Source organism: Choloepus didactylus, chromosome 7 (assembly GCF_015220235.1).
Source record: "Choloepus didactylus isolate mChoDid1 chromosome 7, mChoDid1.pri, whole genome shotgun sequence".
Lineage (NCBI taxonomy): Eukaryota > Metazoa > Chordata > Mammalia > Pilosa > Megalonychidae > Choloepus > Choloepus didactylus.
In genome coordinates this window covers 39,995,624-40,018,079 of record NC_051313.1, presented here as the reverse complement: position 1 = coordinate 40,018,079, position 22,456 = coordinate 39,995,624, and the positions used below count along the sequence as shown (strand labels likewise).

General features: G+C 40.8%; 1 protein-coding gene across 1 annotated transcript in view; it reads right to left on the bottom strand.

Annotated features, from left to right (window-relative positions):
* SLC22A16 (solute carrier family 22 member 16) overlaps positions 1–22,456 on the bottom strand; it is a 37,599-nt gene that overhangs the window by 7,572 nt on the left and 7,571 nt on the right. Inside the window, exons 3-6 of the mRNA XM_037843553.1 lie at positions 16,228–16,345; positions 12,539–13,070; positions 9,345–9,472; positions 7,141–7,250 (exon numbers count right to left, since the gene is read on the bottom strand). Coding sequence (XP_037699481.1) covers positions 7,141–7,250; positions 9,345–9,472; positions 12,539–13,070; positions 16,228–16,345 — 888 coding nt within the window. The remainder of the gene's footprint in view (positions 1–7,140; positions 7,251–9,344; positions 9,473–12,538; positions 13,071–16,227; positions 16,346–22,456) is intronic.

The following is a 22,456-nucleotide window of genomic DNA, read 5'->3' as shown; positions in this document are numbered from 1 at the left end:
CTGAAAAGAAGAGGAGTATTAAGATGACAGCAAAAAAACAGCGACAAGGGAAGCACAATGTGGAAATGGATGGAACTATTTCCTGTAGCCTCCTTTCCATCCTCCCCCATCCTCCACCCCTGCAATGAGAATAAATAAGGAAACTCAAGCTCAGCTTAATAGACTTAGAAATAATTTTACTTTGATTTTAATTTTTCAAAAATCATCTGTGATTTAAATTCACTTTCTGTGAAACAGTGGTTTAAACAAGGCTGTAAGCAATTCAAGACAATTCAAGCCTGTCCCCAAAAAGGTCAACAACAATTCTTCATTTGCTGTGTAGATGAGGTCCTTATGTATGTTCATCCACTTTAATATTAAGGGTAGAATTGATCTTCTAGAGCAGGAATTTGTCTGGGGTAAGGAGTGCATATTGGGGAGAGCAAAATTTTTATATCTGTGGAATATTTAGCTCAATTTTTGAAGTCAAATATCTTAAAATGTTTTTCTTTAAAGGTGATTTAAAGAGAACCTATAGAATGTCTATTAGTAAACGTAGAATGTCCTTTTGTTATGAATAAGCACCTCTTCAAGTACATAGTGCTTCGTCTTTTCTGGGTCACACACACTTATCAGAACCTGATTCAATGTAGAATGACACAGTCTTCAAGAAGAAAGTGGGCCTTCTAGCCCCTGACACCATGAGACAATAAATTCCCATGGTTTAAGCCAACCCATTATGTGGTATTTGTCATAGTGGCCTGGCAAATAAAAGACAAGTGTGCAAAGAGCCCTTAGAGTTTGTTCTGCATCCCTTGTATTAAATATTCATATACTGGATTTTTTTGAGGGCATGTACCTGCAGCTGTAACCAACCAACCAAACCAACAAAAGGTCTTAAAATAATCCTAACATACCACAGTAATTGGTATGTATAAATGCAAATAACATACATTCACTCAGCACATATGTGTTGAGAGTTTAGTACATGTAAGGTATGAGTGGATCTTATCCAACCTGGATGCAGAACTGGGGAAACCTACAGCTTCAGCTGTGCAGAAATCCACCGAAGAGGGAGGGCCCCACAGGATGTGGCAAAGACATTCACCCTGATTTACAGAGTGCTTTCTTCCTTGGGTCTGCCATGAGGGAGCCTGGAACCTCAACCTGAGTCAGCAAGTGCACAACTTCACACCCTATGACATTCTGCACCTTAGACAGTCTTCCCTGTTGTCACACTACAAGTGCAAGAATTCAACTGGTTATTCTGCCTGTCTGCTATTGTACATCTATGCATGGGTGGCACTTGCTTGATTTGAGAAGAGTCCAAAACACCTTTCCCTTTGATACTCAAACTCTACCACTTGCTGTGATAAGCACTGTTGCCCCATGAAAATTCTTGTGTGTTTCATTGGGAGACAGAAAAGGACAAAAGCTGTGGATCTGAGTTCTGATTGGCCACCGACCAGCCATGGGACCTGGGCCAAGCCTGTCGGAGTCTCAGCTCCTCAATCTGCAAAATGGAAACCATGATCCTAACCTCACAGAGCTGCTTCGAGGGTTAAGGAAGATGAGGAATATGAAAGGACGCTGTATTCATTATTAGATTGTTCTTCCCAAGCACTCCTGGTGACCTGCGGGGGAAGTAGGGGGAAAAGAGGAAAAATCCCCTCTCCCCCCTCAGACAACAGGGCTAAGTGACAATTCCATGGGGAATTCTTCTTCTGTTATCCTATATCCCTGGTCACACATTAGTCTGATAAACATTTTTCTTATCTATCTATCTATCATCTATCTATCTATCCATCTATCATCTGTCATCTGTCTATGTATTTAGAACCAGCACAGATGTAGTCACCCATCTTCAGCTGCAGAGATCTCTAACTGAGCACTTCCTTTCCTTTTGTTGGCATACAGTTGTTCATAGTATCCTCTTATAATTTTTTTAATTTCTTCAGGATCTGCAGTTATGTCACCTTTTTCATTCATTATTTTGTTTATATGGGTCTTCTCTCTTTTTGATTTTGTCAGTCTAGCTAGGGGCTTGTCAATCTTGTTGATCTTCTCAAAGAACCAACTTTTGGTGATATTTATCCTCTCTATTGTTTTTTTGTTCTCGATGTCATTTATTTCTGCTTTAATCCTTGTTATTTCTTTTCTTCTACTTGGTTTAGGATTGGTTTGCTGTTCGTTTTCTAGCTTCTTCAGTTGATCCATTAGTTCTTTGATTTTGGCTCTTTCTTCCTTTTTAATATATGCGTTTAGTGCTATAAATTTCCCCCTTAGCACTGCTTTTGCTGCATCCCATAGGTTTTGGTATGTTGTGTTCTCATTTTCATTCGTCTCTATATATTTAGCAATTTCTCTTGCTATTTCTTCTTTAACCCACTGATTGTTTAGGAGTGTGTTGTTTAACCTCCAGGTATTTGTGAATTTTCTAAGTCTCTGATGGTTATTGACTTCTAATTGTATTCCATTGTGGTCAGAGAATGTGCTTTGAATAATTTCAATCTTTTTAAATTTATTGAGGCTTGTTTTATGTCCCAGCATATGATCTATTCTGGAGAAAGTTCCATGAGCACTAGAAAAGTATGTGTATCCTGGTGATTTGGGATGTAATGTCTTGTATATGTCTGTTAAATCTAATTCATTTATCAGATTGTTTAGGTTTTCAATTTCCTTATTGGTCTTCTGTCTGGTTGATCTATCTATAGGAGAGAGTGATGTGTTGAAGTCTCCCACAATTATTGTGGAAACATCAATTGCTTCCTTTAGTTTTGCCAGTGTTTCTCTCATGTATTTTGTGGCACCTTGATTGGGTGCATAGACATTTACGATTGTTATTTCTTCTTGCTGAATTGCCCCTTTTATTAGTATGTAGTGGCCTTCTTTGTCTCTCAAAACATCCCTGCATTTGAAGTCTATTTTATCTGAGATTAATATTGCTACACCTGCTTTCTTTTGGCTGTAGCTTGCATGAAATATTTTTTTCCATCCTTTCACTTTCAGTTTCTTTGTGTCCCTGTGTCTAAGATGAGTCTCTTGTATGCAACATATTGATGGTTCATTTTTTTTGATCCATTCTGCGAATCTATATCTTTTAATTGGGGAGTTTAATCTATTTACATTCAACGTTAAAACCGTGAAGGCATTTCTTGAATCGGCCATCTTATCCTTTGGTTTATGTTTGCCATATTTTTCCCCTCTCTCTATTAATATCCTTTATTGTACCCATACCGAATCTCTTTAGTACTGAACCTTTCTCCAAGTCTCTCTGTCCTTTCTTTGTTTCTCTGTCTGTAGGGCTCCCTTTAGTATCTCCAGTAGGGCAGGTCTCTTGTTAGCAAATTCTCTCAGCATTTGTTTGTCTGTGAAAAATTTAAGCTCTCCCTCAAATTTGAAGGAGAGCTTTGCTGGATAAAGTATTCTTGGCTGGAAATTTTTCTCACTCAGAATTTTAAATATATCGTGCCACTGCCTTCTCACCTCCATGGTGGCTGCTGAGTAGTCACTACTTAGTCTTATGCTGTTTCCTTTGTATGTGGTGAATTGCTTTTCTCTTGCTGCTTTCAGAACTTGCTCCTTCTCTTCTGTGTTTGACAGTGTGATCAGTATATGTCTCGGAGTGGGTTTATTTGGATTTATTCTATTTGGGGTTCGCTGAGCATTTATGATTTGTGTATTTATGTTGTTTTGAAGATTTGGGAAGTTTTCCCCAACAATTTCTTTGAATACTCTTCCTAGACCTTTACCCTTTTCTTCCCCTTCTGGGACACCAATGAGTCTTATATTTGGACGTTTCATATTATCTATCATATCCCTGAGGTCCATTTCGATTTTTTCAATTTTTTTCCCCATTCTTTCTTTTATGCTTTCATTTTCCATTCTGTCATCTTCCAGGTCACTGATTCGTTGTTCAACTTCCTCTAGTCTTGTACTATGAGTGTCCAGAATCTTTTTAATTTGGTCAACAGTTTCTTTAATTTCCGTAAGATCATCCATTTTTTTATTTAGTCTTGCAATGTCTTCTTTATGCTCTTCTAGAGTCTTCTTGATTTCCTTCATATCCCGTACTATGGTCTCATTGTTCATCTTTAGTTCTTTGAGTAACTGCTCTAGGTGCTGTGTCTCTTCTGGTCTTTTGATTTGGATGCTTGGGCTTGGGTTATCCATATCGTCTGGTTTTTTCATATGCTTTATAATTTTCTGTTGTTTTTGGCCTCGTGGCATTTGCTGAACTTGATAGGGTTCTTTTAGGGTTTGTAGACCTAATTTATCTCTAATTTATCAGATCTACAGCTTCGTGGAGTACTTTCTCTAACTAACCAGCAGGTGGTGTCCACGAGCCACCTGTTCTCCACAAGCCAGTTCTCCCCTGCTTAGCCTTTTTGGTGAGTGGGGGAGTGAGTCTTGTGGGGCTCAATTGGTGTACCAAGCTTGCGTGTGTAGTTGGTGTTGCCTGCCCTGTATGTGGGGCGTGTTTCTGGGCAGTCGGGGAGGGGTGGTGGCCCTAACAATCAAATCTCCCTGATGATCCTAGAGTTTTAAAGCTGCTGCAATAGTCTAATCCTTCAGTTCAGTCCTGCCACAGTTTGTCTCTGCCACTGACCCACAAGTCTTTGGTATTGGCGTATGGCTCCTGAGACTTGCAAGTGGGCCCCTCTTCCAGGCTGTGCACCCCGGGTCCTCTGTTGAGGGATGACTGTGCTATGTCACAGGTGAGTGCCGTCCCCCCAGGGCAGTTCTGGGCTTCTGGGCTGTGTAGGGAGGCTCCCAGTCTGCTCAAATGATGGCTGAATGGGGCTTTGTTAATTCACACTGCTCCACCTTCCCAGCTCTGGGACAATCAGCTGAGGTTGCAGGGAAGGCTAATGTCCACGCCCAGTTTTGTGGTGTGTGCCTGTTATTTGAAGCACTTCCGTCACACTGGGTTGTCTGGGGCAGCTCTGGGCTATGGGGCTGGCAATGGGCAGGAGTGTTTCCTGTCCACCAGGATGGTGGCTGTGAGCAGACACCCCCCTTTTCTTGGGAAGTTGTGGTGTTTAGTGAATTTTCTCAGCCACTGGATTATTGCCTTTTGTCTCAGAGCTCTCTTAGTTCTGCTCTTGACTTGACGTGCCCAAATTGCAATTCTTTGAAGCTTTCTGTATTGGGCTTCTTAGAGTAATTGTTTTAGAAAAAGAAAAAAGGATTAAAAAAAAAAAAAAAAAAAAAGGGCCTTCCTCAGAGATCTAATGGGTTATTGAAATGCTAATAGACAAAGCAACCAGGGCCATTAAGGAAAGGTCCACAGGGCAGAGAGATCAGCTTTTCTTCGGGATTTGCATATGCGCCTCAAGGCCTGAGCTCCGCCCTTCCCCTTTCTGTGTTCACCAGAACTCCAAAAATCCTCTGCTTTTATTGGAGTTTTTCGCGTTATTTTTTTTTTCTATGCCTGTCTCCTCTCTGCTGGGCTGGCAGCTCTCAGATTCTCTGGTGTCTGGTCTCAGTCTATCTATGGTTGGAGTATGAATCAGTAGAATGAGTTTCTGAGAAGGGCTACCACTGCAGTTCTCCCTTCTCCTTCCCGGAGCTGACAGCCCCTCCTCCCCCGGGACTGAGCCTGGCAGGGAGGGGCACGGGTCCCCTGGCCGCAAAAACTTACAGATTTCGCTGATCTCAGCAGTTCGACATTTTCATGAGTGTTGTATGAAGTATGCCCAAAGTCAGATTGCTCTATGGTGTCCAGTCCACGCAGTTCCTGGCTTTTTACCTACTTTCCTGGAGGAGTAACTAAAACTTACAGCTCACCAGTCTGCCATCTTGCCCCGCCTCCTTTCCTTTCCTTTTAAAGCAACCCTGTGAGGTTGATATAATGGCCTCCAGGATATGGGCACGGCTGACTTCTAGAGAAGGATTTATGCTGTCTCTTGACCAATGGACGTCCAAGGCCCTACATTCCTCCTGTTCAAGGGAACAAGGAGGAAATACCTAAGAGCTGGTGTAATGTGGACTTAATTCTACAGAAAACCATTTGCCTTTTAGATTTTTTAAAAACCAATTTCCTGTGGAAAAAGCTTGTTTGCATATTTGTTGAAATTATGATTGGGTCTTTAATGGGCTAAGAAATTACCCAGTCTCACTAACAAAGTAATTTTTCCCTTAGCAAATAAGAAATTTTACTTGAAAAACCACTTTGTGGCAGGAAAAGTGCAGCTTGGAGGATTTGAGGGAAGCCTATCAGTAGGAAACTTTTAGAGACCTTCACAGTGGGTAACCTGGGGCACAAACCTCTCGTGGCAATAGTGTGACCCTAAAGACTATTTAAACTTAAAAAATTGCCAGATCATTTTGTAAAGCAAGACCCAAAAAGTTAGATGGAGAATTGGAGAGAGGATCCCTTCACATTATACCGGAGGACCCGGGAATGTGCCCTGCACCAGGTCCTTGGGTCCTCGACCTCCCCGGTCTCATTGTCTCATCCGGAAATGAGAGGTTGAGAAAAGAACTGTGGGTTTCAAGGGGTGTCTACGGAGCCCTGGAGTTTCTGCTGCGGCTCCCTAGAGCATGAAGTGGGGTTCCAGATACCCCAACAGAGCTCTCCCACAGAGAAGCTCTGTCCGCTTCACCACACAATGGGTTTTCAAGTAAAATTTTGTCTGAAAAGCCTTTCAAGCCTTTTAAAAGCGCCTGTGGTTTCCAGCTCAGTGGGACTTGGATCAAATGGCGGGCAGTGCCCGGAGTCTCATCCTTGGAGTGTGATCCAGCAGGTCCAGTATGGGGCCCCGGAGTTGGGATTTTTATCAAATCCCTTGGGAATTCTGATGAGCTTTGAGAACTTCTGAATGAGGTGATCTTCTCAGGGAGTAAAGGACTACTGACATCTACAATGAGAGACACATCCTGAGAAAACGAGCCTTGAGCCATATGGAGAGTCAGTGGGAGTGAAATGGTTTTAGGATAATAGAGTGTTATTTTAAAGTAATTTCTTTAATGTCCTTGCCACTGAGATGTAGACAAAGCCTCAGAGGCAGAATTAGCATCCTCATGTAGCTTTCCCATATCTCAGAGTTCCAGGTAACTTCTATGGGTAGAAAGCATTTTGTACTCAAAGTCCAAATATAACGAAATGACACATAAGTGAAGTGACAGGAAAACAACAGAAAACCAAATAATCCTTACCTCACAATGGTTGGATACAGCTCTGCTGTGTAAAGGTAAATAAGGCCAAAGGCTGCTGCTATGGCAAATTTTCCAGCCATAGCTGCCACCACACCCCAAATATGGTAATCCTGGGGAAAAAAAATTGGCAACATAGACCATTGAAAGTAATATTTTTTCCAAGAAAAATATAAAATCTTTAAATTTACTACTTAAAAAGATGTGATTCCTGTTTTTCAGAACCATTAAGAATTCTTCTTCTGTTTGAATTTATTTTGTAAACTCTATTCATGGTCTGCAAAAGCTTTCTATCTTTATGAAACTTAGAGGAAAGCATTATTACGACCACCCCCACACACACACACCTCAATCTTGGAGGGGTTGAATTGTGAAATAAAAGCCAGATGGAAAGTCTGCTTTGGAATGAGACATGTCCAGACAGGCTGGTTGCACCAATAACTGACCCATTCTTTCTGGAATGTGATCCAGCAGAATGAATCAAGAACCATAAGAATAAGTCCTATCTTTTGCTGCAGAACCCCCTGGTTGATAAATTATCTTCACAACATAATTTAAAAGTAATAACTGAACTATTCATATAGATTTTTGTGTAGGTTTTTTGGCTGCTGGATCCCTCAATAGCAAAACTTTTCAGTGTCTCCAACACAGTTTGTGCTATCCCTACCATGTTCCACTTTCAAGCATGATCCACAAAGACCTTCTATATTCCATCTTCTCTCTCTTCCACCTGCCAGGTGGGTGTCGAGGCCCAGGGTGAAGGCAGTTGAGGACTGCTGTACTGAGACCCCAAATGGCTCCCAGGGCCCAGACCCCTTTACTATTCCCACTGCCGCCAACCAAGTACAACCACATTGGCCTTTATATGAACAAGAAATAAAAGTCTATCATGTTAAATCACTGAGATTTTGGGATGCATCTATTAAAGCAGCTAGCCTCACCTTAATTATTATCATATATATTCAGTTATAATTTGTTGAATGAGTTAATGTGATTTAAGAAAATAATTCACAGTGAATTGACACTGACGTCTGGGGAGAAATTTTATTACAGGGGAGAAATTTGTGGTTGTCAGCTGCTGATTTCTAGAACTCTCCACCAGCCACTTGCCTGATTTCCCCACTACTGCTGGGGCTTAACTACCTTAGAATTTGAAGGCTCTGGGTTTCCACTCAATCTTCAGCAGCTCAAGGGCAGCTGCCACCAACGCAACCAATATAACTACAACCTACTTAAAAACACAGCAACCAAAAGATTTAGATGAAGTTCCTTTGAACTGAAGAGACCTCCTTGTCCTGAGTAATTTTATTGTATTCATGAACTGCATTTAAATCAGCTGGAAAATTCAGTTATATAAAACATTTGGTTCACCAACCTTGATAATTAAGTCAAATGTTACCATAAAAGAAATAATTCATTAGCTTAAATTAAATTCCAAATAATCTGCAAAACTTACAATGCTTTGCTCTAAATATTGGTATACAATTGCTTGATAACTATATAACAGCTCCAGAAAATTATATAAAATACGCTCACGCACATGTGTGCACACACACTCGCATACAGAGTCATTCGATCCCTCATCTTGTTTTACTTTTCTTCATTACACTTACAAAAACTTGATTACTTGATTACTAGGTATCCTCAACACCTAGAACAGTGCCTGGCACATAACAGATGCTGGAGAAATCTTGGTCGATTGGATGGATGGATGGATGGATGGATGGATGGATTCATGTTTACCAGGGCTATTTGCTTGGAAAAAGAACATTCCTGCCTGTTTTTGCTAACTTTTTAAAGGCAATAATACATTATTTTCCTAACTATAACTATTACTAAATATTTAGGCAAAGTTTGATTTAAAAAAAAAAATCACTAAAGAAAAACACCTGTCATTATGTTATATACATATGTTATCACAGTGATTTTTTTCAGTTTTAAAAAAACTTAACGCTATGTTTAGGAAGCAGGATTATGAGCTTTTTAAAAGAGCATTTCTCTTTTTTTCATTTAAAGTTCCTACATGAACATGAATTACTTTTATAATAGAGAAATAATAGTGTAAGAATATCATGTATATTCTTTTCATATGTCTGAATTGATCTTCACACTTATATTAAAGGCTTCAAAATTCCCCCATCAAACTGCCATGACTGGGCCCAGCCATTCCCTAAAGAGAATAAAATGTAAAATAATGAATGACTCACCTGGGGGATCCCCATAATCACAGCACAGATCACTGCACTTAACATAAGGGAGAAGGCCAGAACATTTCTTCTTCCCACCTTGTCCATCCCAATGCACACGAAGATGTAGGCGGGAAGTTCCACTGCGCCTGTCCAAGAGCAGAGGGGCTTCTATGAGCATGGCACCCAGCGGCACAAGGGGAACTTCTCACCCACCACCCAAAGGGACAATCAGCCCTCTCCTGGCTTCCAGAGACCCTCTAAGAAGTATCTGAGGACTGCCTGAGAGGCAGCGAGCCCCACCACTTTACCCTCATGGGAAGTAGGAGCAAGGAGCATTTCCCTGCCAAGTGAACTAATGCTCACAAAATCCTGCTAGCACTAGCACCTGGTCTAGGCAGCTGATCCCCACTAGGCTGCAAGCTCCTCAGGACACAGCACAGTGCCTGCAGGACAACCCTGTTAATGAATAAACAAGTAAATGCATTGACAACATTGATAATTTCTGATCTTTGGTTTCTTATGCTTGGCAGAACTATGGGGAAATTTTTGGATCCCTGACTTTGAACTTAGAAACTAAAATTTAAAGTTCAGTATCTGTAAGGAACATAAACTAATGGTAACTGCTTAATAGATTTTAAACCTAAAAGTGAAACATTTTAAAATCTAATATAAACCTCTAGCAGCCAGGGCCTTTGTTTGGGATCTCTTTTTACTCCCGCACAACAAAAAGTAAAGAGCCAAATCCGTAAATCTATAAATCCACAGATTTAAAAACCCTTCCCTTATAGAACCAAAGCATGAACCATGGATATTGATTAAAAAAATAATAACTTTATAGCTATCAGCCAGAACCAAAGAGGGAGCAAGCAAGAAGATCACTCAGTAACACAGCAAACCAACCATCTCCTTTGGAAAACACTCCCTGTTTACCACCTCAGATCTTCCAGGTAGCTCATGGTTCTATAAACCTTTCTCTCTCTCCTGCTTGCCTGACCTCAGGCCACTGCCCACTGCCCACTGAAGCCTCTTGGGAGTGATGATGCACACTCACCCACTCAACCACAGAATGTTGCACGCATCTGGAGAGGCAGCTGTGTAAGTCTCCTGAAGTTTCTGGAGCATGTCATCAGGGGTGATCACATATTTTATGAGTGAACATTATTAGTTCGTCAGAAATTAAACTTGGTTACAGCTGCTCAGAAAAGAACTGACTCAGACAACTGCAAAATTAACATCCTGAGCCCTACTTAAGAGAAGGTCTCTTTCCCCTTCAATGAATATAAAAGCTCCAGAGGAAATGCCTCCTTTTCACAGACCCTGCCATAAGGGTTGCAGTCAGTCCACGAGAGTATTTATATCTATTAGTCTTTTTATAGAGTTTTTCAAGCACCTTTCAGAATCAAAGAAGATGATCCTCCAAAGAGTCTCATGAGAGCAGGCCAGGGTTATTATCCCCACTTTAGAACTAAGATGTGATGACTTGAGCCAAGTGAGTGACAGCTTAGGGACTGAAGCAAGGTCTTAGGGGAAGCCAAGGGCCCTTTCCACAGCATCCCCCCATCTCTGACTCAGGGCCTCTTACAGAACCCTGTGGGGCTACGGCCCAATGGCCCCGAGTGTATGGAATACTGCACTGGTTTTACTCAAGTAGGGGGTTCAGGAGGCTGGTGCCTGCCTACATTTGATTTGGGGTTTGACTGTGTCTGTGATAAATGGTGCGTGCAACGAGTCTCAACCCCTTTGGGATGAGGATGAAATTCCTCGACTGTCTTCATTTCATAACCCCTGGTGCCTCTAATCACTCAGACCTCCCCCTTGCCCTCACCACCATAACCCCTAAGGTATCTCTTCAAGTTCCTGAAGTTTTTACCATCTGCCAGGGGCAGAAAACCAGAGCTGAAATTGCCACCAGCCCCAAACCATTCTATGTAAAAAGACTTAATTGCAAGATTTTCTGAGGATAACATTGAACCCAGGCAGCCTCACAGATATAACCAGGAACAAAGTCTAGGCTAGATGGACAAATAAAGATTTCTAATATTTCTGTAATGTTCAGTAGAAAATTGGTGTAAGCTGGGAGTCATGTCTCAAGATACCACAACAATCTCTGAAGTCATTTTAACTGGCTACAAAAATTAAAGAAACATGACTGTTAGATCCCAGAAGAAGATACTAACATATAGAAGGAGTTTCTGACCCAGGGGCCCCGCAGCTTATCTCACAGAAAACAGGTGCCCCATAAACTAAAGAATGAAGGCTGTTCCAGCCACAGTGGTGCCTCAAAGGCAGGTAAGGCAAGATCAGATATGCCCGTAAGATGAACAACCAGAAAGGCCTGCTCTCCCTAGATAGATAACACAGCTACATTTCAAAGAAGAATAATGTGTCAGAACCCTAGCAAACAATCAGCCCAAAAATTGATAGGCACTTACCCAATCGAGGCACAGGACACACTCAGCAGGCACCCTTCCCCCCAACACCCTCCCATCCCAACATGGGTTTTTCCTTTTAAAAATGCTGCTCTCGGATAGAGAGCTGGAGCCATTTTCTTTCTTTCCTTTTGCTGGCTCCCACATGCTTTCTTCCTCTAATAAACCTTACTCTACTTAAACCATGACTTGCTGCGTTGTGTGGATTCCTGAACGACTCCAACCTAACAATGACAACATAAATTATATGTTGCATGTATGTAAATGCTATTTTACTTACTAACACTTCTAAATTTAGGTCATTTGAAGGTAGAAATATCCCAGAATAGCCCAAGACATATTAAATTTGAAAAAGAAAAAAATTTACAAAGAACAATACATAGTGCCTGGTCTCCTTTATGTTAAAATGGGAAACATTTATGTGCTGAAATGTGTGGAAACGCATAGAAAGAGACCTGAAAGAATGAAAGCCAAAGTCATCTCTGGGGAAGGGAGTTCTGGGGTGAGGGAGTAGGGGAAGGAACAAACAAGCAAGGAGCAGAAGCAGACAGGGAAAGAAGGAGGAAACTGAATTCTTCTAAACTTTTGCTTTTTTTTTTTAAAGAAAAGATATATATGTGCTACAGGTACAGTATACAGTATAATATGTGTTACGTTGTTACAGTATAATGCTAAAAGTTACCATTATAATACGGCTGGCAGTATTGTTCCAGGTAGAAAAAGACAATATAAACACACTAGAAACCACTTCATTGCCACATTTAAAAATATTTTCCTACTTACCCATGAGGAAGAGGTTTAAGTATTCATTGCCTCCTAAATTAACAGAATTCAAGGAGAACAAGTAGAATCCCAAACTCCCTGTGAACCAAATCAGCCAAATGGAAAGTGTCCTGAATGCAATATTCCAGTCATAAAACAGATCTGATATGTTGTGCTTCTTTACTTTGGAGAGGTTGTTACCAACAGGACCATTTAGGTCTAAAGATAAAAGTTCAGATAGTTTGCAGGAGCTGGTTCTATTCCATTTGGCCATCTTATCAAGTACTTTTTGTGCTTCTTCATATCGTGCCTGGGAGAGAAGCCAGAAAGGTGTCTCCGGGAGCGTCCAACAGCACAGGACAAAGGGGGCGTTCACCGTGGAGAGAACCATCTGATAGAGCCGCCAGGTCCTGACCGAGTAGCCCACCAAAGCCACCGCCATTACCCCAATGGCAAAAAAGGAATGCATGTGGATGGAGGCCCACGTCCGAGCCTTCATGCCGATGAATTCCGTCACGTAGACAAATACAACCACGAGATAGCCGCTTGCGACCTGAAAGACAGAGGGGGTGGTCCAGATGTCAGGTCACATTTATAACTCCTGAGGGGTCTGATCTCCCTGCAAATCATACAGAGGCCAGAAAGAAAATGGCAAAGAGTTGTTTTCTGAAATCCATATCACATATATAAAATGGCATTCGATCTGTCCATCTTTCTTCCTAAAATAGGTTCTCTCATCATCCCCCACCCTTCCCACCCCAAGTGGCAAACTTGAGAGATTATTTATGATATAGATGTTAGATTCTTTCTTTTCACATAAATGTTGCATTATAGTGTGAATTTATTTCTCAGTTCCTTGTATGTGTACATATCAATTTATCTTTAAATTGCAGGAGGTCCTTATTGTTAAAGCCACTTAAAATGGGGACAAAAATTTTATAGTAACAAGTGGGAAGAAAAAAGATGTAATTAAAATTTTATTCTGAAAATAAGCCTATTTTAATTTAATAAAATTTAGATTGTAATAACAATACACAATGATTCTTGGAATAAACAAAGAATGAATCAAATGTTGGAATTTGGGGTGGGCGTGCGGGGTGAAATGATGAGAATTTTTCCTATAAAATTATTTCACATTTGACTTACACAACACAAACCATAATGTTAAATTTTGCAAAATTATTTTTAGGTGCCACTGATTCTCCCAAAGGCCTCTCTTTTACCCTTTAATCTTCTAATCATATTTTTCAAAGGTCCTTCAAGTCATCATCTTTGCTGTTGCTAATTTCTTTGAAAGTTAACTGGTCTATCTCTGCCAGGTATTAATTCATCGAAGGCTTTGTACGGGATTCAAGAATTCTTCTGCCATTGCTTTCAAAGATTTTGCATAATTATGTCTTTCTTGTAAGATTCACAAATTCACTTTGCATTAGATGGTCACAAAGAAGGTGACCTACAAGGATGTCTCTGCAGTGAGAGGAAACTAACACTAGTAGTGAGCAGGGCGTTGCCTGACAGTCAGATTAGCATATTTGTGACAATGGCTTTTACTTGCCCCTGCAACTTAGTAACTGCAGGACTCAAATAATGAACTCTCATTCTATTGAAGAATCTAGAAGTCTCTTGATAAAAGTTTGCTGCTTTATTGAAAACAAGGATTCTGAAAACCTCCAAAGATTGCATGTTACCCCATTAAGTTACACTGGAACTTCAGTCCCCACTATGTTTTTCAATGCTATTTTTTTCTCTTGAATCCACTCCTGCTTCCTACTGTTACCTCTGTGGATGGGTTCAGGCAATCCACACCCAGCTGCCTAAATCATTCCTGAATACCCCTTGCATCTACTCACACCTCCACTGGTGACACTATTCCCCACCTCTACCGTAACCCCACCCCCATGCAACAGCCAGAATGACCAGGTCCAAAACCCTTCAGTGAATTCCCATTGCTCTCAAGGCATAGAGCAGAATCCCTACCTACCTACGAGGCCCTTCCTAATCCACCCACAGCCCCTCCCTTCATCCTCATCTACGTATCCCACCTCCAGTCTATTCTCCAGACATATGGACTTTCAGGCCCCTAGCACCTCAGGGCCTTCTCACTTGCTGTTCCCTTTGTCTTGAATGTTCTCTCACCCATCACACAGAAGTAAAAAGCCCCTGATCCTCCAGACCCAGTGGAACCCCTCACTGTCACACCCTCATTGTCATTACTATATTAACTTTGAAGTTTTGTTTCCCCACTGGACTGTAGGGTGGTTGAAACAGAGCCCAGGTCTGGTTTACTTAGCACTGCACTCTGGCAGTGAATCAACAAATGTGTTAAATTAACAAATCTGCCTGCATCTCTGATACTCAGAGTTCTATCAGAAACACATTCCCCATGAAAATCCAAGGAAAGAGGCACAGAAAATTAAGGCCGGCATATCGTAGATGTGTCCTGGGGGTGCTGCCTAATTTTCTCGGCTCTGGAAAATGACACATGGTATTTTGCAAGACTGAAACAGATATTTTCGGAATTATCCTCTTAAGCCTTTCGAAAGAGAACCTTCACACCCACTTAGGACTTACACCTTCCTTCAAAAAATCAGCCTCACCAGAGGGCTCTCATCAAACCTCACTCTGTAGTTACAGAGCTGAATGCTCTTATTCTGTGTCCTCAGTGGAGACAGAACACTGGTTCCTATCTTTTGTATTAAATTCTCTTCCCTTACTCAAATATGCATATATTTGCTTTTTTTTAAGGCTCAACACCTTCAAGTCCCCTAAATTTTTGTTATGCATCCTCCCTATCTTTGGCCACCTGTGCAGGTTCCTATAAACCCTCGTTAGCCATAAATGAAGACCACACTTGCTTGCTCCCTGAGGAGGTGCAGTGACCTCTTCTGAGATTTAAGTCCTTGGCTTCTCTCTGGACCCTCAGACCCCACCCCCACCCACCCAGTGCACGGGGTTCTTATGCATGTCCTGCTCTGCATTCAGCACCACTGAAAGCTTTTCTCTAAGATGGAATCGTTGTTGGTTAGTGACCTCCAAACAGAATCACTGCTGCCGTTGCTGGGTAGTTTGGAAACCTGTTTGGAAGCCTCAGTGAGCATGTAAACAGCTTGATCTCACTCTGGTTCACCTGTAATAACAGTCACCATCGTGGAGCAAAGTGCTGCGCTGTGAGGTTTACATTTAATCAATCTTTCTGAATCCTGATAATGGTCCAATGAAGCAGGTATTATTTTCCATAGTTTACAGGTCATAAATAAGGCTCAAAGAGGACAACATGTTAGCTGGAGGTCATATAGCTAACAAGCCAATTTGTTACAAAGCTGGTATTCAAAATCATGCCTTCCCTCTCATTTCCATTCTTACTGTGCATGATACAAATGACTAACAACATACCTTACCTACCTATATGGCTACAGGGCCTGACTGGTCCTATATAATTGCCACAAATAAAACAATGCCCTAGTGACTGTGTGTTGTGGGCCATGTGCCAGGCACAGAGCCAAGCAAAAAATTTCTGCCCGGTAACTTTTTCATTTCAATGAGTTCCATCTAAGCATCAGGCATTAATATTCCACAGAAGGACTTCCGACGCAGAATGAACAAAGATTAGTCCTTGATCTCTCTCACTAGATTCTACATAAATAAACCGAACGGAGTTAAGATTTAATACGGAAATACTGCGGAGTTACAGAGGGAAAAACAAGACTCACCATGGCAAGAAGAAAGCGGGTGACCATGAAGCTGTAATAATCAAGAGTGAATGCCACGGCTATTCCAAACAGCAACTGGCCAATGCTTGTACACCACAAGATGAGCCGTCTTCCTATCCTGGAAAATAAGAATCACACAGCCCAAGAAGCAAGGTATGGTTGTAACAGTTTAAACATCCGCTCCAATTCATGAAAGCTGAGTGTTACCTGTAGTTTTAGTAGTTTATGTAGTCAATTGTTATCATTCATTATTTTGGTCAAATCATGAATTAACACGGGATCTCTTCAAAGGCTAACATACACACACAATTGATCATTCTGGATCATCCCCACAGAACCCTAATCTGAGGCTGGAGGGAAGGGGAGGGGATTTGTCCTTTCCCCTGCTCCCCGTGGACTTTGGCTCCTGACCTGTCAGGCCATGGCTGGCTCTGCCTGTCATGGGTCTTTCTAGATTCTACAGCTAGAATAAGGCTGCTTACTTGCCCTATATGTTCATAATCGAGAAGAGCATTTCCTTGTCTACAAAGCAAACAAATAAATAAGCAAATTATATTCCTGACAGATTTTAAAAATTGTCACATGCCATGAAATTCTACTTTTTAAAGTGTACAATTCAGTGCTTTTTATTATATTCACACGGTCGTGCAAAAACTACTACTATCTAATCACAGAACATTTTCATCACCCCACAAAGAAACCCCATACCCAGTAGCCATCACTCCCGTCCCTCCTCCTTCCAGTCACTGGGAACCACTAATCTACCTGCTGTCTCTGTGGATTTGCCAATTCTGGACATTTCATTTAAATGGAATCATATAATATGTGGCTTTTGTGACTGGCTTCTTTTACTTGGCATAATGTTTTCAAGGTTTATCCATGCTGAACCATGTATCAGAGTGTCATTCCTTTCTACGGATGAATAATGTTCCACTGTATGTATGTGCCACATTTTGTTTATCCATTCATTTATCAGTTGATGGACATCTGGGTTATTTCCACTTTTTTGGTATTATGAACAACGCTGCTATGAACATTCTTGTCCAAGTTTTTTGGTGAATATATGTTTTCAGTTCACTTGGTTGTATACCTAGGAGTAGAATTGCTGGCCCATATGGTAACTCGATGTTCAACTTTTTGCGGAACTGTCAAACTGTTTTCCAAAGCTGCCACACCATTTTACATTCCAACCAACGATGTGTTTCTCCACATCCTCACCAACCCTTGTTTTCTTCTGTCTTTTTGATTATAGCCATCCTCGTGGGTGTGACTGGTATTTCACTGTGGTTTTGATTTGCATTTCCCTTGTGACTAATGCAGTTAAGCATCTTTTCATGTACCATGGGCCATTCATATACCTTCTTTGGAGAAATGTCAATTGAGATACTTTGGCCATTTTTTAAGTGGGTTATTTGCGTTTTTCATTGTTGTGTTCTAAGAGTTCTTTATATATTTTGGATATATGCTATCATATATATATATACATGATTTGCAAGTATTTTCTCCCATTTTGTGGAATGTCTCTGATAGATGGTTTTAAGGCAAAAAATATATATAATTTTGAGATTCCAACCAACAAATTTGCTTGATACAGCACAAGATAATGCAAGAAAACAGGGAACTCTCATCTTGTTCACATCCTTGGCCTTCTCTTGACTCTCTCTCCTTTAGCCATCTTGTATTTCCTTCACTGATAGACTTATCAGAAAGGAGTATCTATTTCCTCAACTCCTACTCATTTGCTCAGGCTATGACGACCAGGTTGCAACCAACTTTTCCAAGGTTTCTTTGCAGACACCAGGGGCCTCCTAACTGCCTCTCAGGGTCTTCTGCTGCCCATTCTCTCTGCCCATTGACTAAGCCTACTCCCCTGGGCCCTGTTCTCCTTTACCTACAGAACACCACTCTCTCATGAACCTGCTCATACCCTCCCTGACGGCCCACTTGCTGAGATTTCCTCAAGTCCCTTCTGCAAAGTCTCTGACCTTTTGATTTCATTTATTTCCCCAGTTGTCATTCCTAAGTATGTGTTATTAACTCCCCACTCGCCTTCTAGCCTCATCCAATGTGCTGCAGAGCTGCCATCTTTATTTGTTGCAGTTGATGTTAATGTTGAATACATTTTCTCAATCCAGGGATAATACAAGCTCACTAGAAAAAATCTAATATGTTTCCCTCTCTTCTAAAGCCTCTCTCTCCCAAGTATTTCCTGAGTTGGTTGGCAACTGCTGCCCAGCCTCCTAAAATCTTGATACAGTCCTCCTCCCATTCTCCTCCCTCCCTTGTAGTGATTACTAACTCCTGTCAATTTAGAAATGCCTCCCCCAAATATTCCCATCTTCCCATCCCCACTTCTGCTGTCATTTGAGCCTTCACCATTTCCTACATCATTCATCCCAACAGCTTCCCAACTGGTTTTCCTAGTGTTGCACCAGACAGTGCCCACACTTCCTGGAAATAAGACGGTCCTGGCGGTGGTTTTGTCGCTTGCTGTTTCCCTCATCCATCCTCCACTTCTGCCACAGTGACCTTCCCACAATATGAACACACCATGGCCTCTTGTGACACCAAATAGTTCCCTCCTCTTGGAAAGCCCTTCTCCAACTGACAACTTGCACTGAGCTTTCAAATCCCAGGTCAAATATGAAGCCTTCTGTGACCGTCCCATAGGATCTCATAGAAAATAAGTGTGATGTGGTAGTTAGGTATACAGGCCTGGGTTCAAATCCCAGCTCGATCCCTTACTTTCTAAGTGAACCGTCCGTGCTTCCATTTCCCATCTGTAAAATGGGGCCAATAGTGTCCACCACACAGACTCCGTTAAGGGACTAAATGAGATAGCGCATACAGGGCATCTAGAATAGTGCCTAGCACATAGTCAGTTGTCCACAAATGTGAGTTATTATTATCTTAATAGCATTTATTATTCAGTTTATTTTCAAGTTATTATTATTTATTATTCAATTTCACAAAACTACCTATTTAAAATCTGTACCTCCACTGGACTGTTAGCTTCTCAAGGATAGGGATCAGGTCTTATTTCTTTTCTTTTTTATAACACTGCATTATACATACATAAGAATGCATGCAAATATTTATGTACAGGTTAGACCATAAAAAAAAAAATAAAAAACACTGATGAAATCACAACCCAAGGTAAGAAATTAATCATTGCCAGCCTCCCAACAGCTTCTCAGACCTCCCTTTCTGATTACAAACTCCTCACCCCCTTCTAGCAGGAACCATAATCCTAATTTTGATAATAATCCTAATTTTGCTTTCATTCCATTTTACCACTTTTATAAGCAACCCTAAGCAATATAGGTTAGCGTTGCTAGTATTTAAACTTTCTATAATAGAATAATACTGTATGTTTTATTTTATGACTTGCTTCTCTCACTCAGCATTATGTTTTGGAGATTCAGCTGTGTTGTTTCATGTAACCGTGGTTCATTCATTTTCATTGCCACGTATCCCTCTGCAAGAATACACTGCAAGGTACGTGTGTCCACTGCATTGTGGAAGGACATGTGGGTTGTTTGCAGGACAAAGCTGCTGTAGAAACATTTTTATGCATGTACCATGTGGACATTTGCAAGAGCTTCTCTAGGGTAGATACCCTACAGCACTGAGGGCGAGCACATCACCAGCTTCTCTACATAACATCACACCAGTCTTCAAAGTTTTCCCAATTTAATTCCCACTCAGCTGGACGAGAGTTCCTGTTACTCCATATCCTCACCAACATCTCGCCAAGATCCTCCAGAGAGGATGATCATTTCCTTCTTCCAGGGTCGGAAAGGCACGGCCAATCCGGGACCATATGAAACTGATTTCTTTGCCTGAGATTTTTTTTGGAACTCCCAAGTGATGTTAACAGTAGCTACACATCCAAATGAGTGCTGGCTTGTGGTTACGACTTTTCAGGGACTCTTAGAAACATAAATCCCTCGTGTAACTGGACATTCAATAAATGTTCATTTAACCATACCAAGCTTAGAATTGAAGGAATGAAGTTTTATTTCTGTTACCATATCTGTATTCTGATCTCTATTTAAAAGCATTATTTATACCCTGCTTTTGTCATGCAACATAGTGTAGTTGCAAATATTTTTAGTTTCAATTTCAAGCATTCAACACATTTCAGCAGAAAAAACCCCAAGTGATAATTTATGCAATAGCCTGCTAAATGAAAATGGTAATACATAGCACCTATGAAAAGCCATTTGGGTTTCTCTTAATATAACATATAACATTCTAAAATAGTGTTTTTTAAAGGTTAAGAATAAAGCTCTACTTTGAGAAGTAAATATTATAAAAATTTCTAGCATACTGTTCTGGTACAACAGTTTTCAATACGTAATGTATCTGCCTCTATCCCCTACATAACTGTTAATTTATCATTTTGAGTTTAGAAGCCAATAATTCATTTATTCAACCAATATTAAGTGATCAATGGGTGTCAGAAAGCTTTTAATTTTTTTTATTCTTAGCACTCTGCCTATAATTATTATATGATAACTGATTGGCAATGTGCTCATAGCTCAAACAACCAAACTCTCCAAATACATAATTGATTAAAAAAAAAAATTTAGCTCACTCCTGCCTGGTTACACTTTACAAAATGAATGGATGGATTTACTGAATAGAGCTAATAACTATTAACAACATTAATTTAATATTTAAATAAACTATATAACTCAGAAAAGAGTTTTAAAAAATCCAAATAGCTAGGTTTAATTGGGCAGTTTAAGGAGAGAAAAGTGAGCCTTAAGTAACAGATTCCTACTTTCTACAACCTTACTTTTCCTCAGGCTTAATGAAAATTAACACCACAAGGGCTGACTTTAAATTACATTCTCTAAGGCCTGTCCATGGCTCCAGGACCTCATTTGCCAATGGCTTCCCTTCTACTTTGAGCATTCTTTCCAGCAAGTGAGAACGTCCTCCTTCCAAACTCGCCCTGGTAAGCATGAGTTGTCTCCTGAGGTGCCACACTTCCATCTCTGGGCCCTGGATCCCTCTCAGCCTAACTTACTCTTGCTCTACATCTTCAGGCAGAAACAAAAGGAAAAGGATTGCAGTTGGCATAAACCTCACGACTGTCTTTTCCCAGCCAGAAGCTTTCTCACCACCTGATCCCCCTGTTTTTGCCTCTTTACCTTTTAAAGCCAAATATTCAAATATTTAATACCTAATCTCCTTTAGACGGTCCCTCAGCAACCCCTACCCTAGAGCTTTTCATGTTCTCTACCAGAACATAAGGATGCATGGAAACAGAACATTAAAATGATTTTAAACCGATGAAATGATCGCAGTCATACCCTGTTGTTTTCCAGAGTGTTGGTTTCCTGCCACTAGGTAGCAGTACGCAGAGGGCTTGATCAATTAGGAACAGAAAACTTAGCAAGGAGAACAGGTGCTGCCTCCCCACCACCCAGGAAAACACAATTAAGCAAAGCAAGGTCAAACAAAACTTGATTTACTTACTTTTCTTTAAATATGGAGGGTTACAGTGAAACCCTCACAGCGGCCGTCTCTAAGAAGTGGGACTACGTTTGGGGGTGAGTACAATATTTTTTAAAGTACACATTTCTGAATTGTTTGAATTGATTACAGTGACCACATGTTGCTTTTTAAGGTAGAAAAGCAAAAAGAAGATTTTAAAAAGGAAACATGATGGAAGTAAAACAATAACAGTGTTCATTAAAGTGACCAAATATAACTGAGGGAAGGAAGCAAACACATATTTTACAACCATGAGAAGAATAAAGTGAATTCCCTTCTTTCTCCCCTTGAGAGCAGATTAGAGTGGTGTGATACTCAGCCTTGGCTCTCTGGCTTCTGCAAGCATCTTTTTCCAATCTCAGGGCACTCCTTTAATTTAAGCCTTTGGAGATCCTTACTGTGTGTGTGTGTATGGGGATGGGGGTTATTTACTATATCACCCAGCACCCTTCCCAAGCTCTGCTTATTCTCCCGCTCACACTTGTGGCCTTAGCTTCAGCCTATGGATATTCTTCCTTTAGTCTGATTTTAACTTCTTGCCTCCTTTTGGACCTAACAAGTTACAAGTAATCTTTTAGGCCACTTAATGAACTAAGCCTTCAAAGTTAGAAGTGGAAGGAGCCTCTCTGCCAACTTTTTAGGCATTTTCTGCCCATCTTACAGTCACTGAGTTCCAATATAAGTGATTCATAACAATACCTAAGAGTTTTTATCTTGCTCC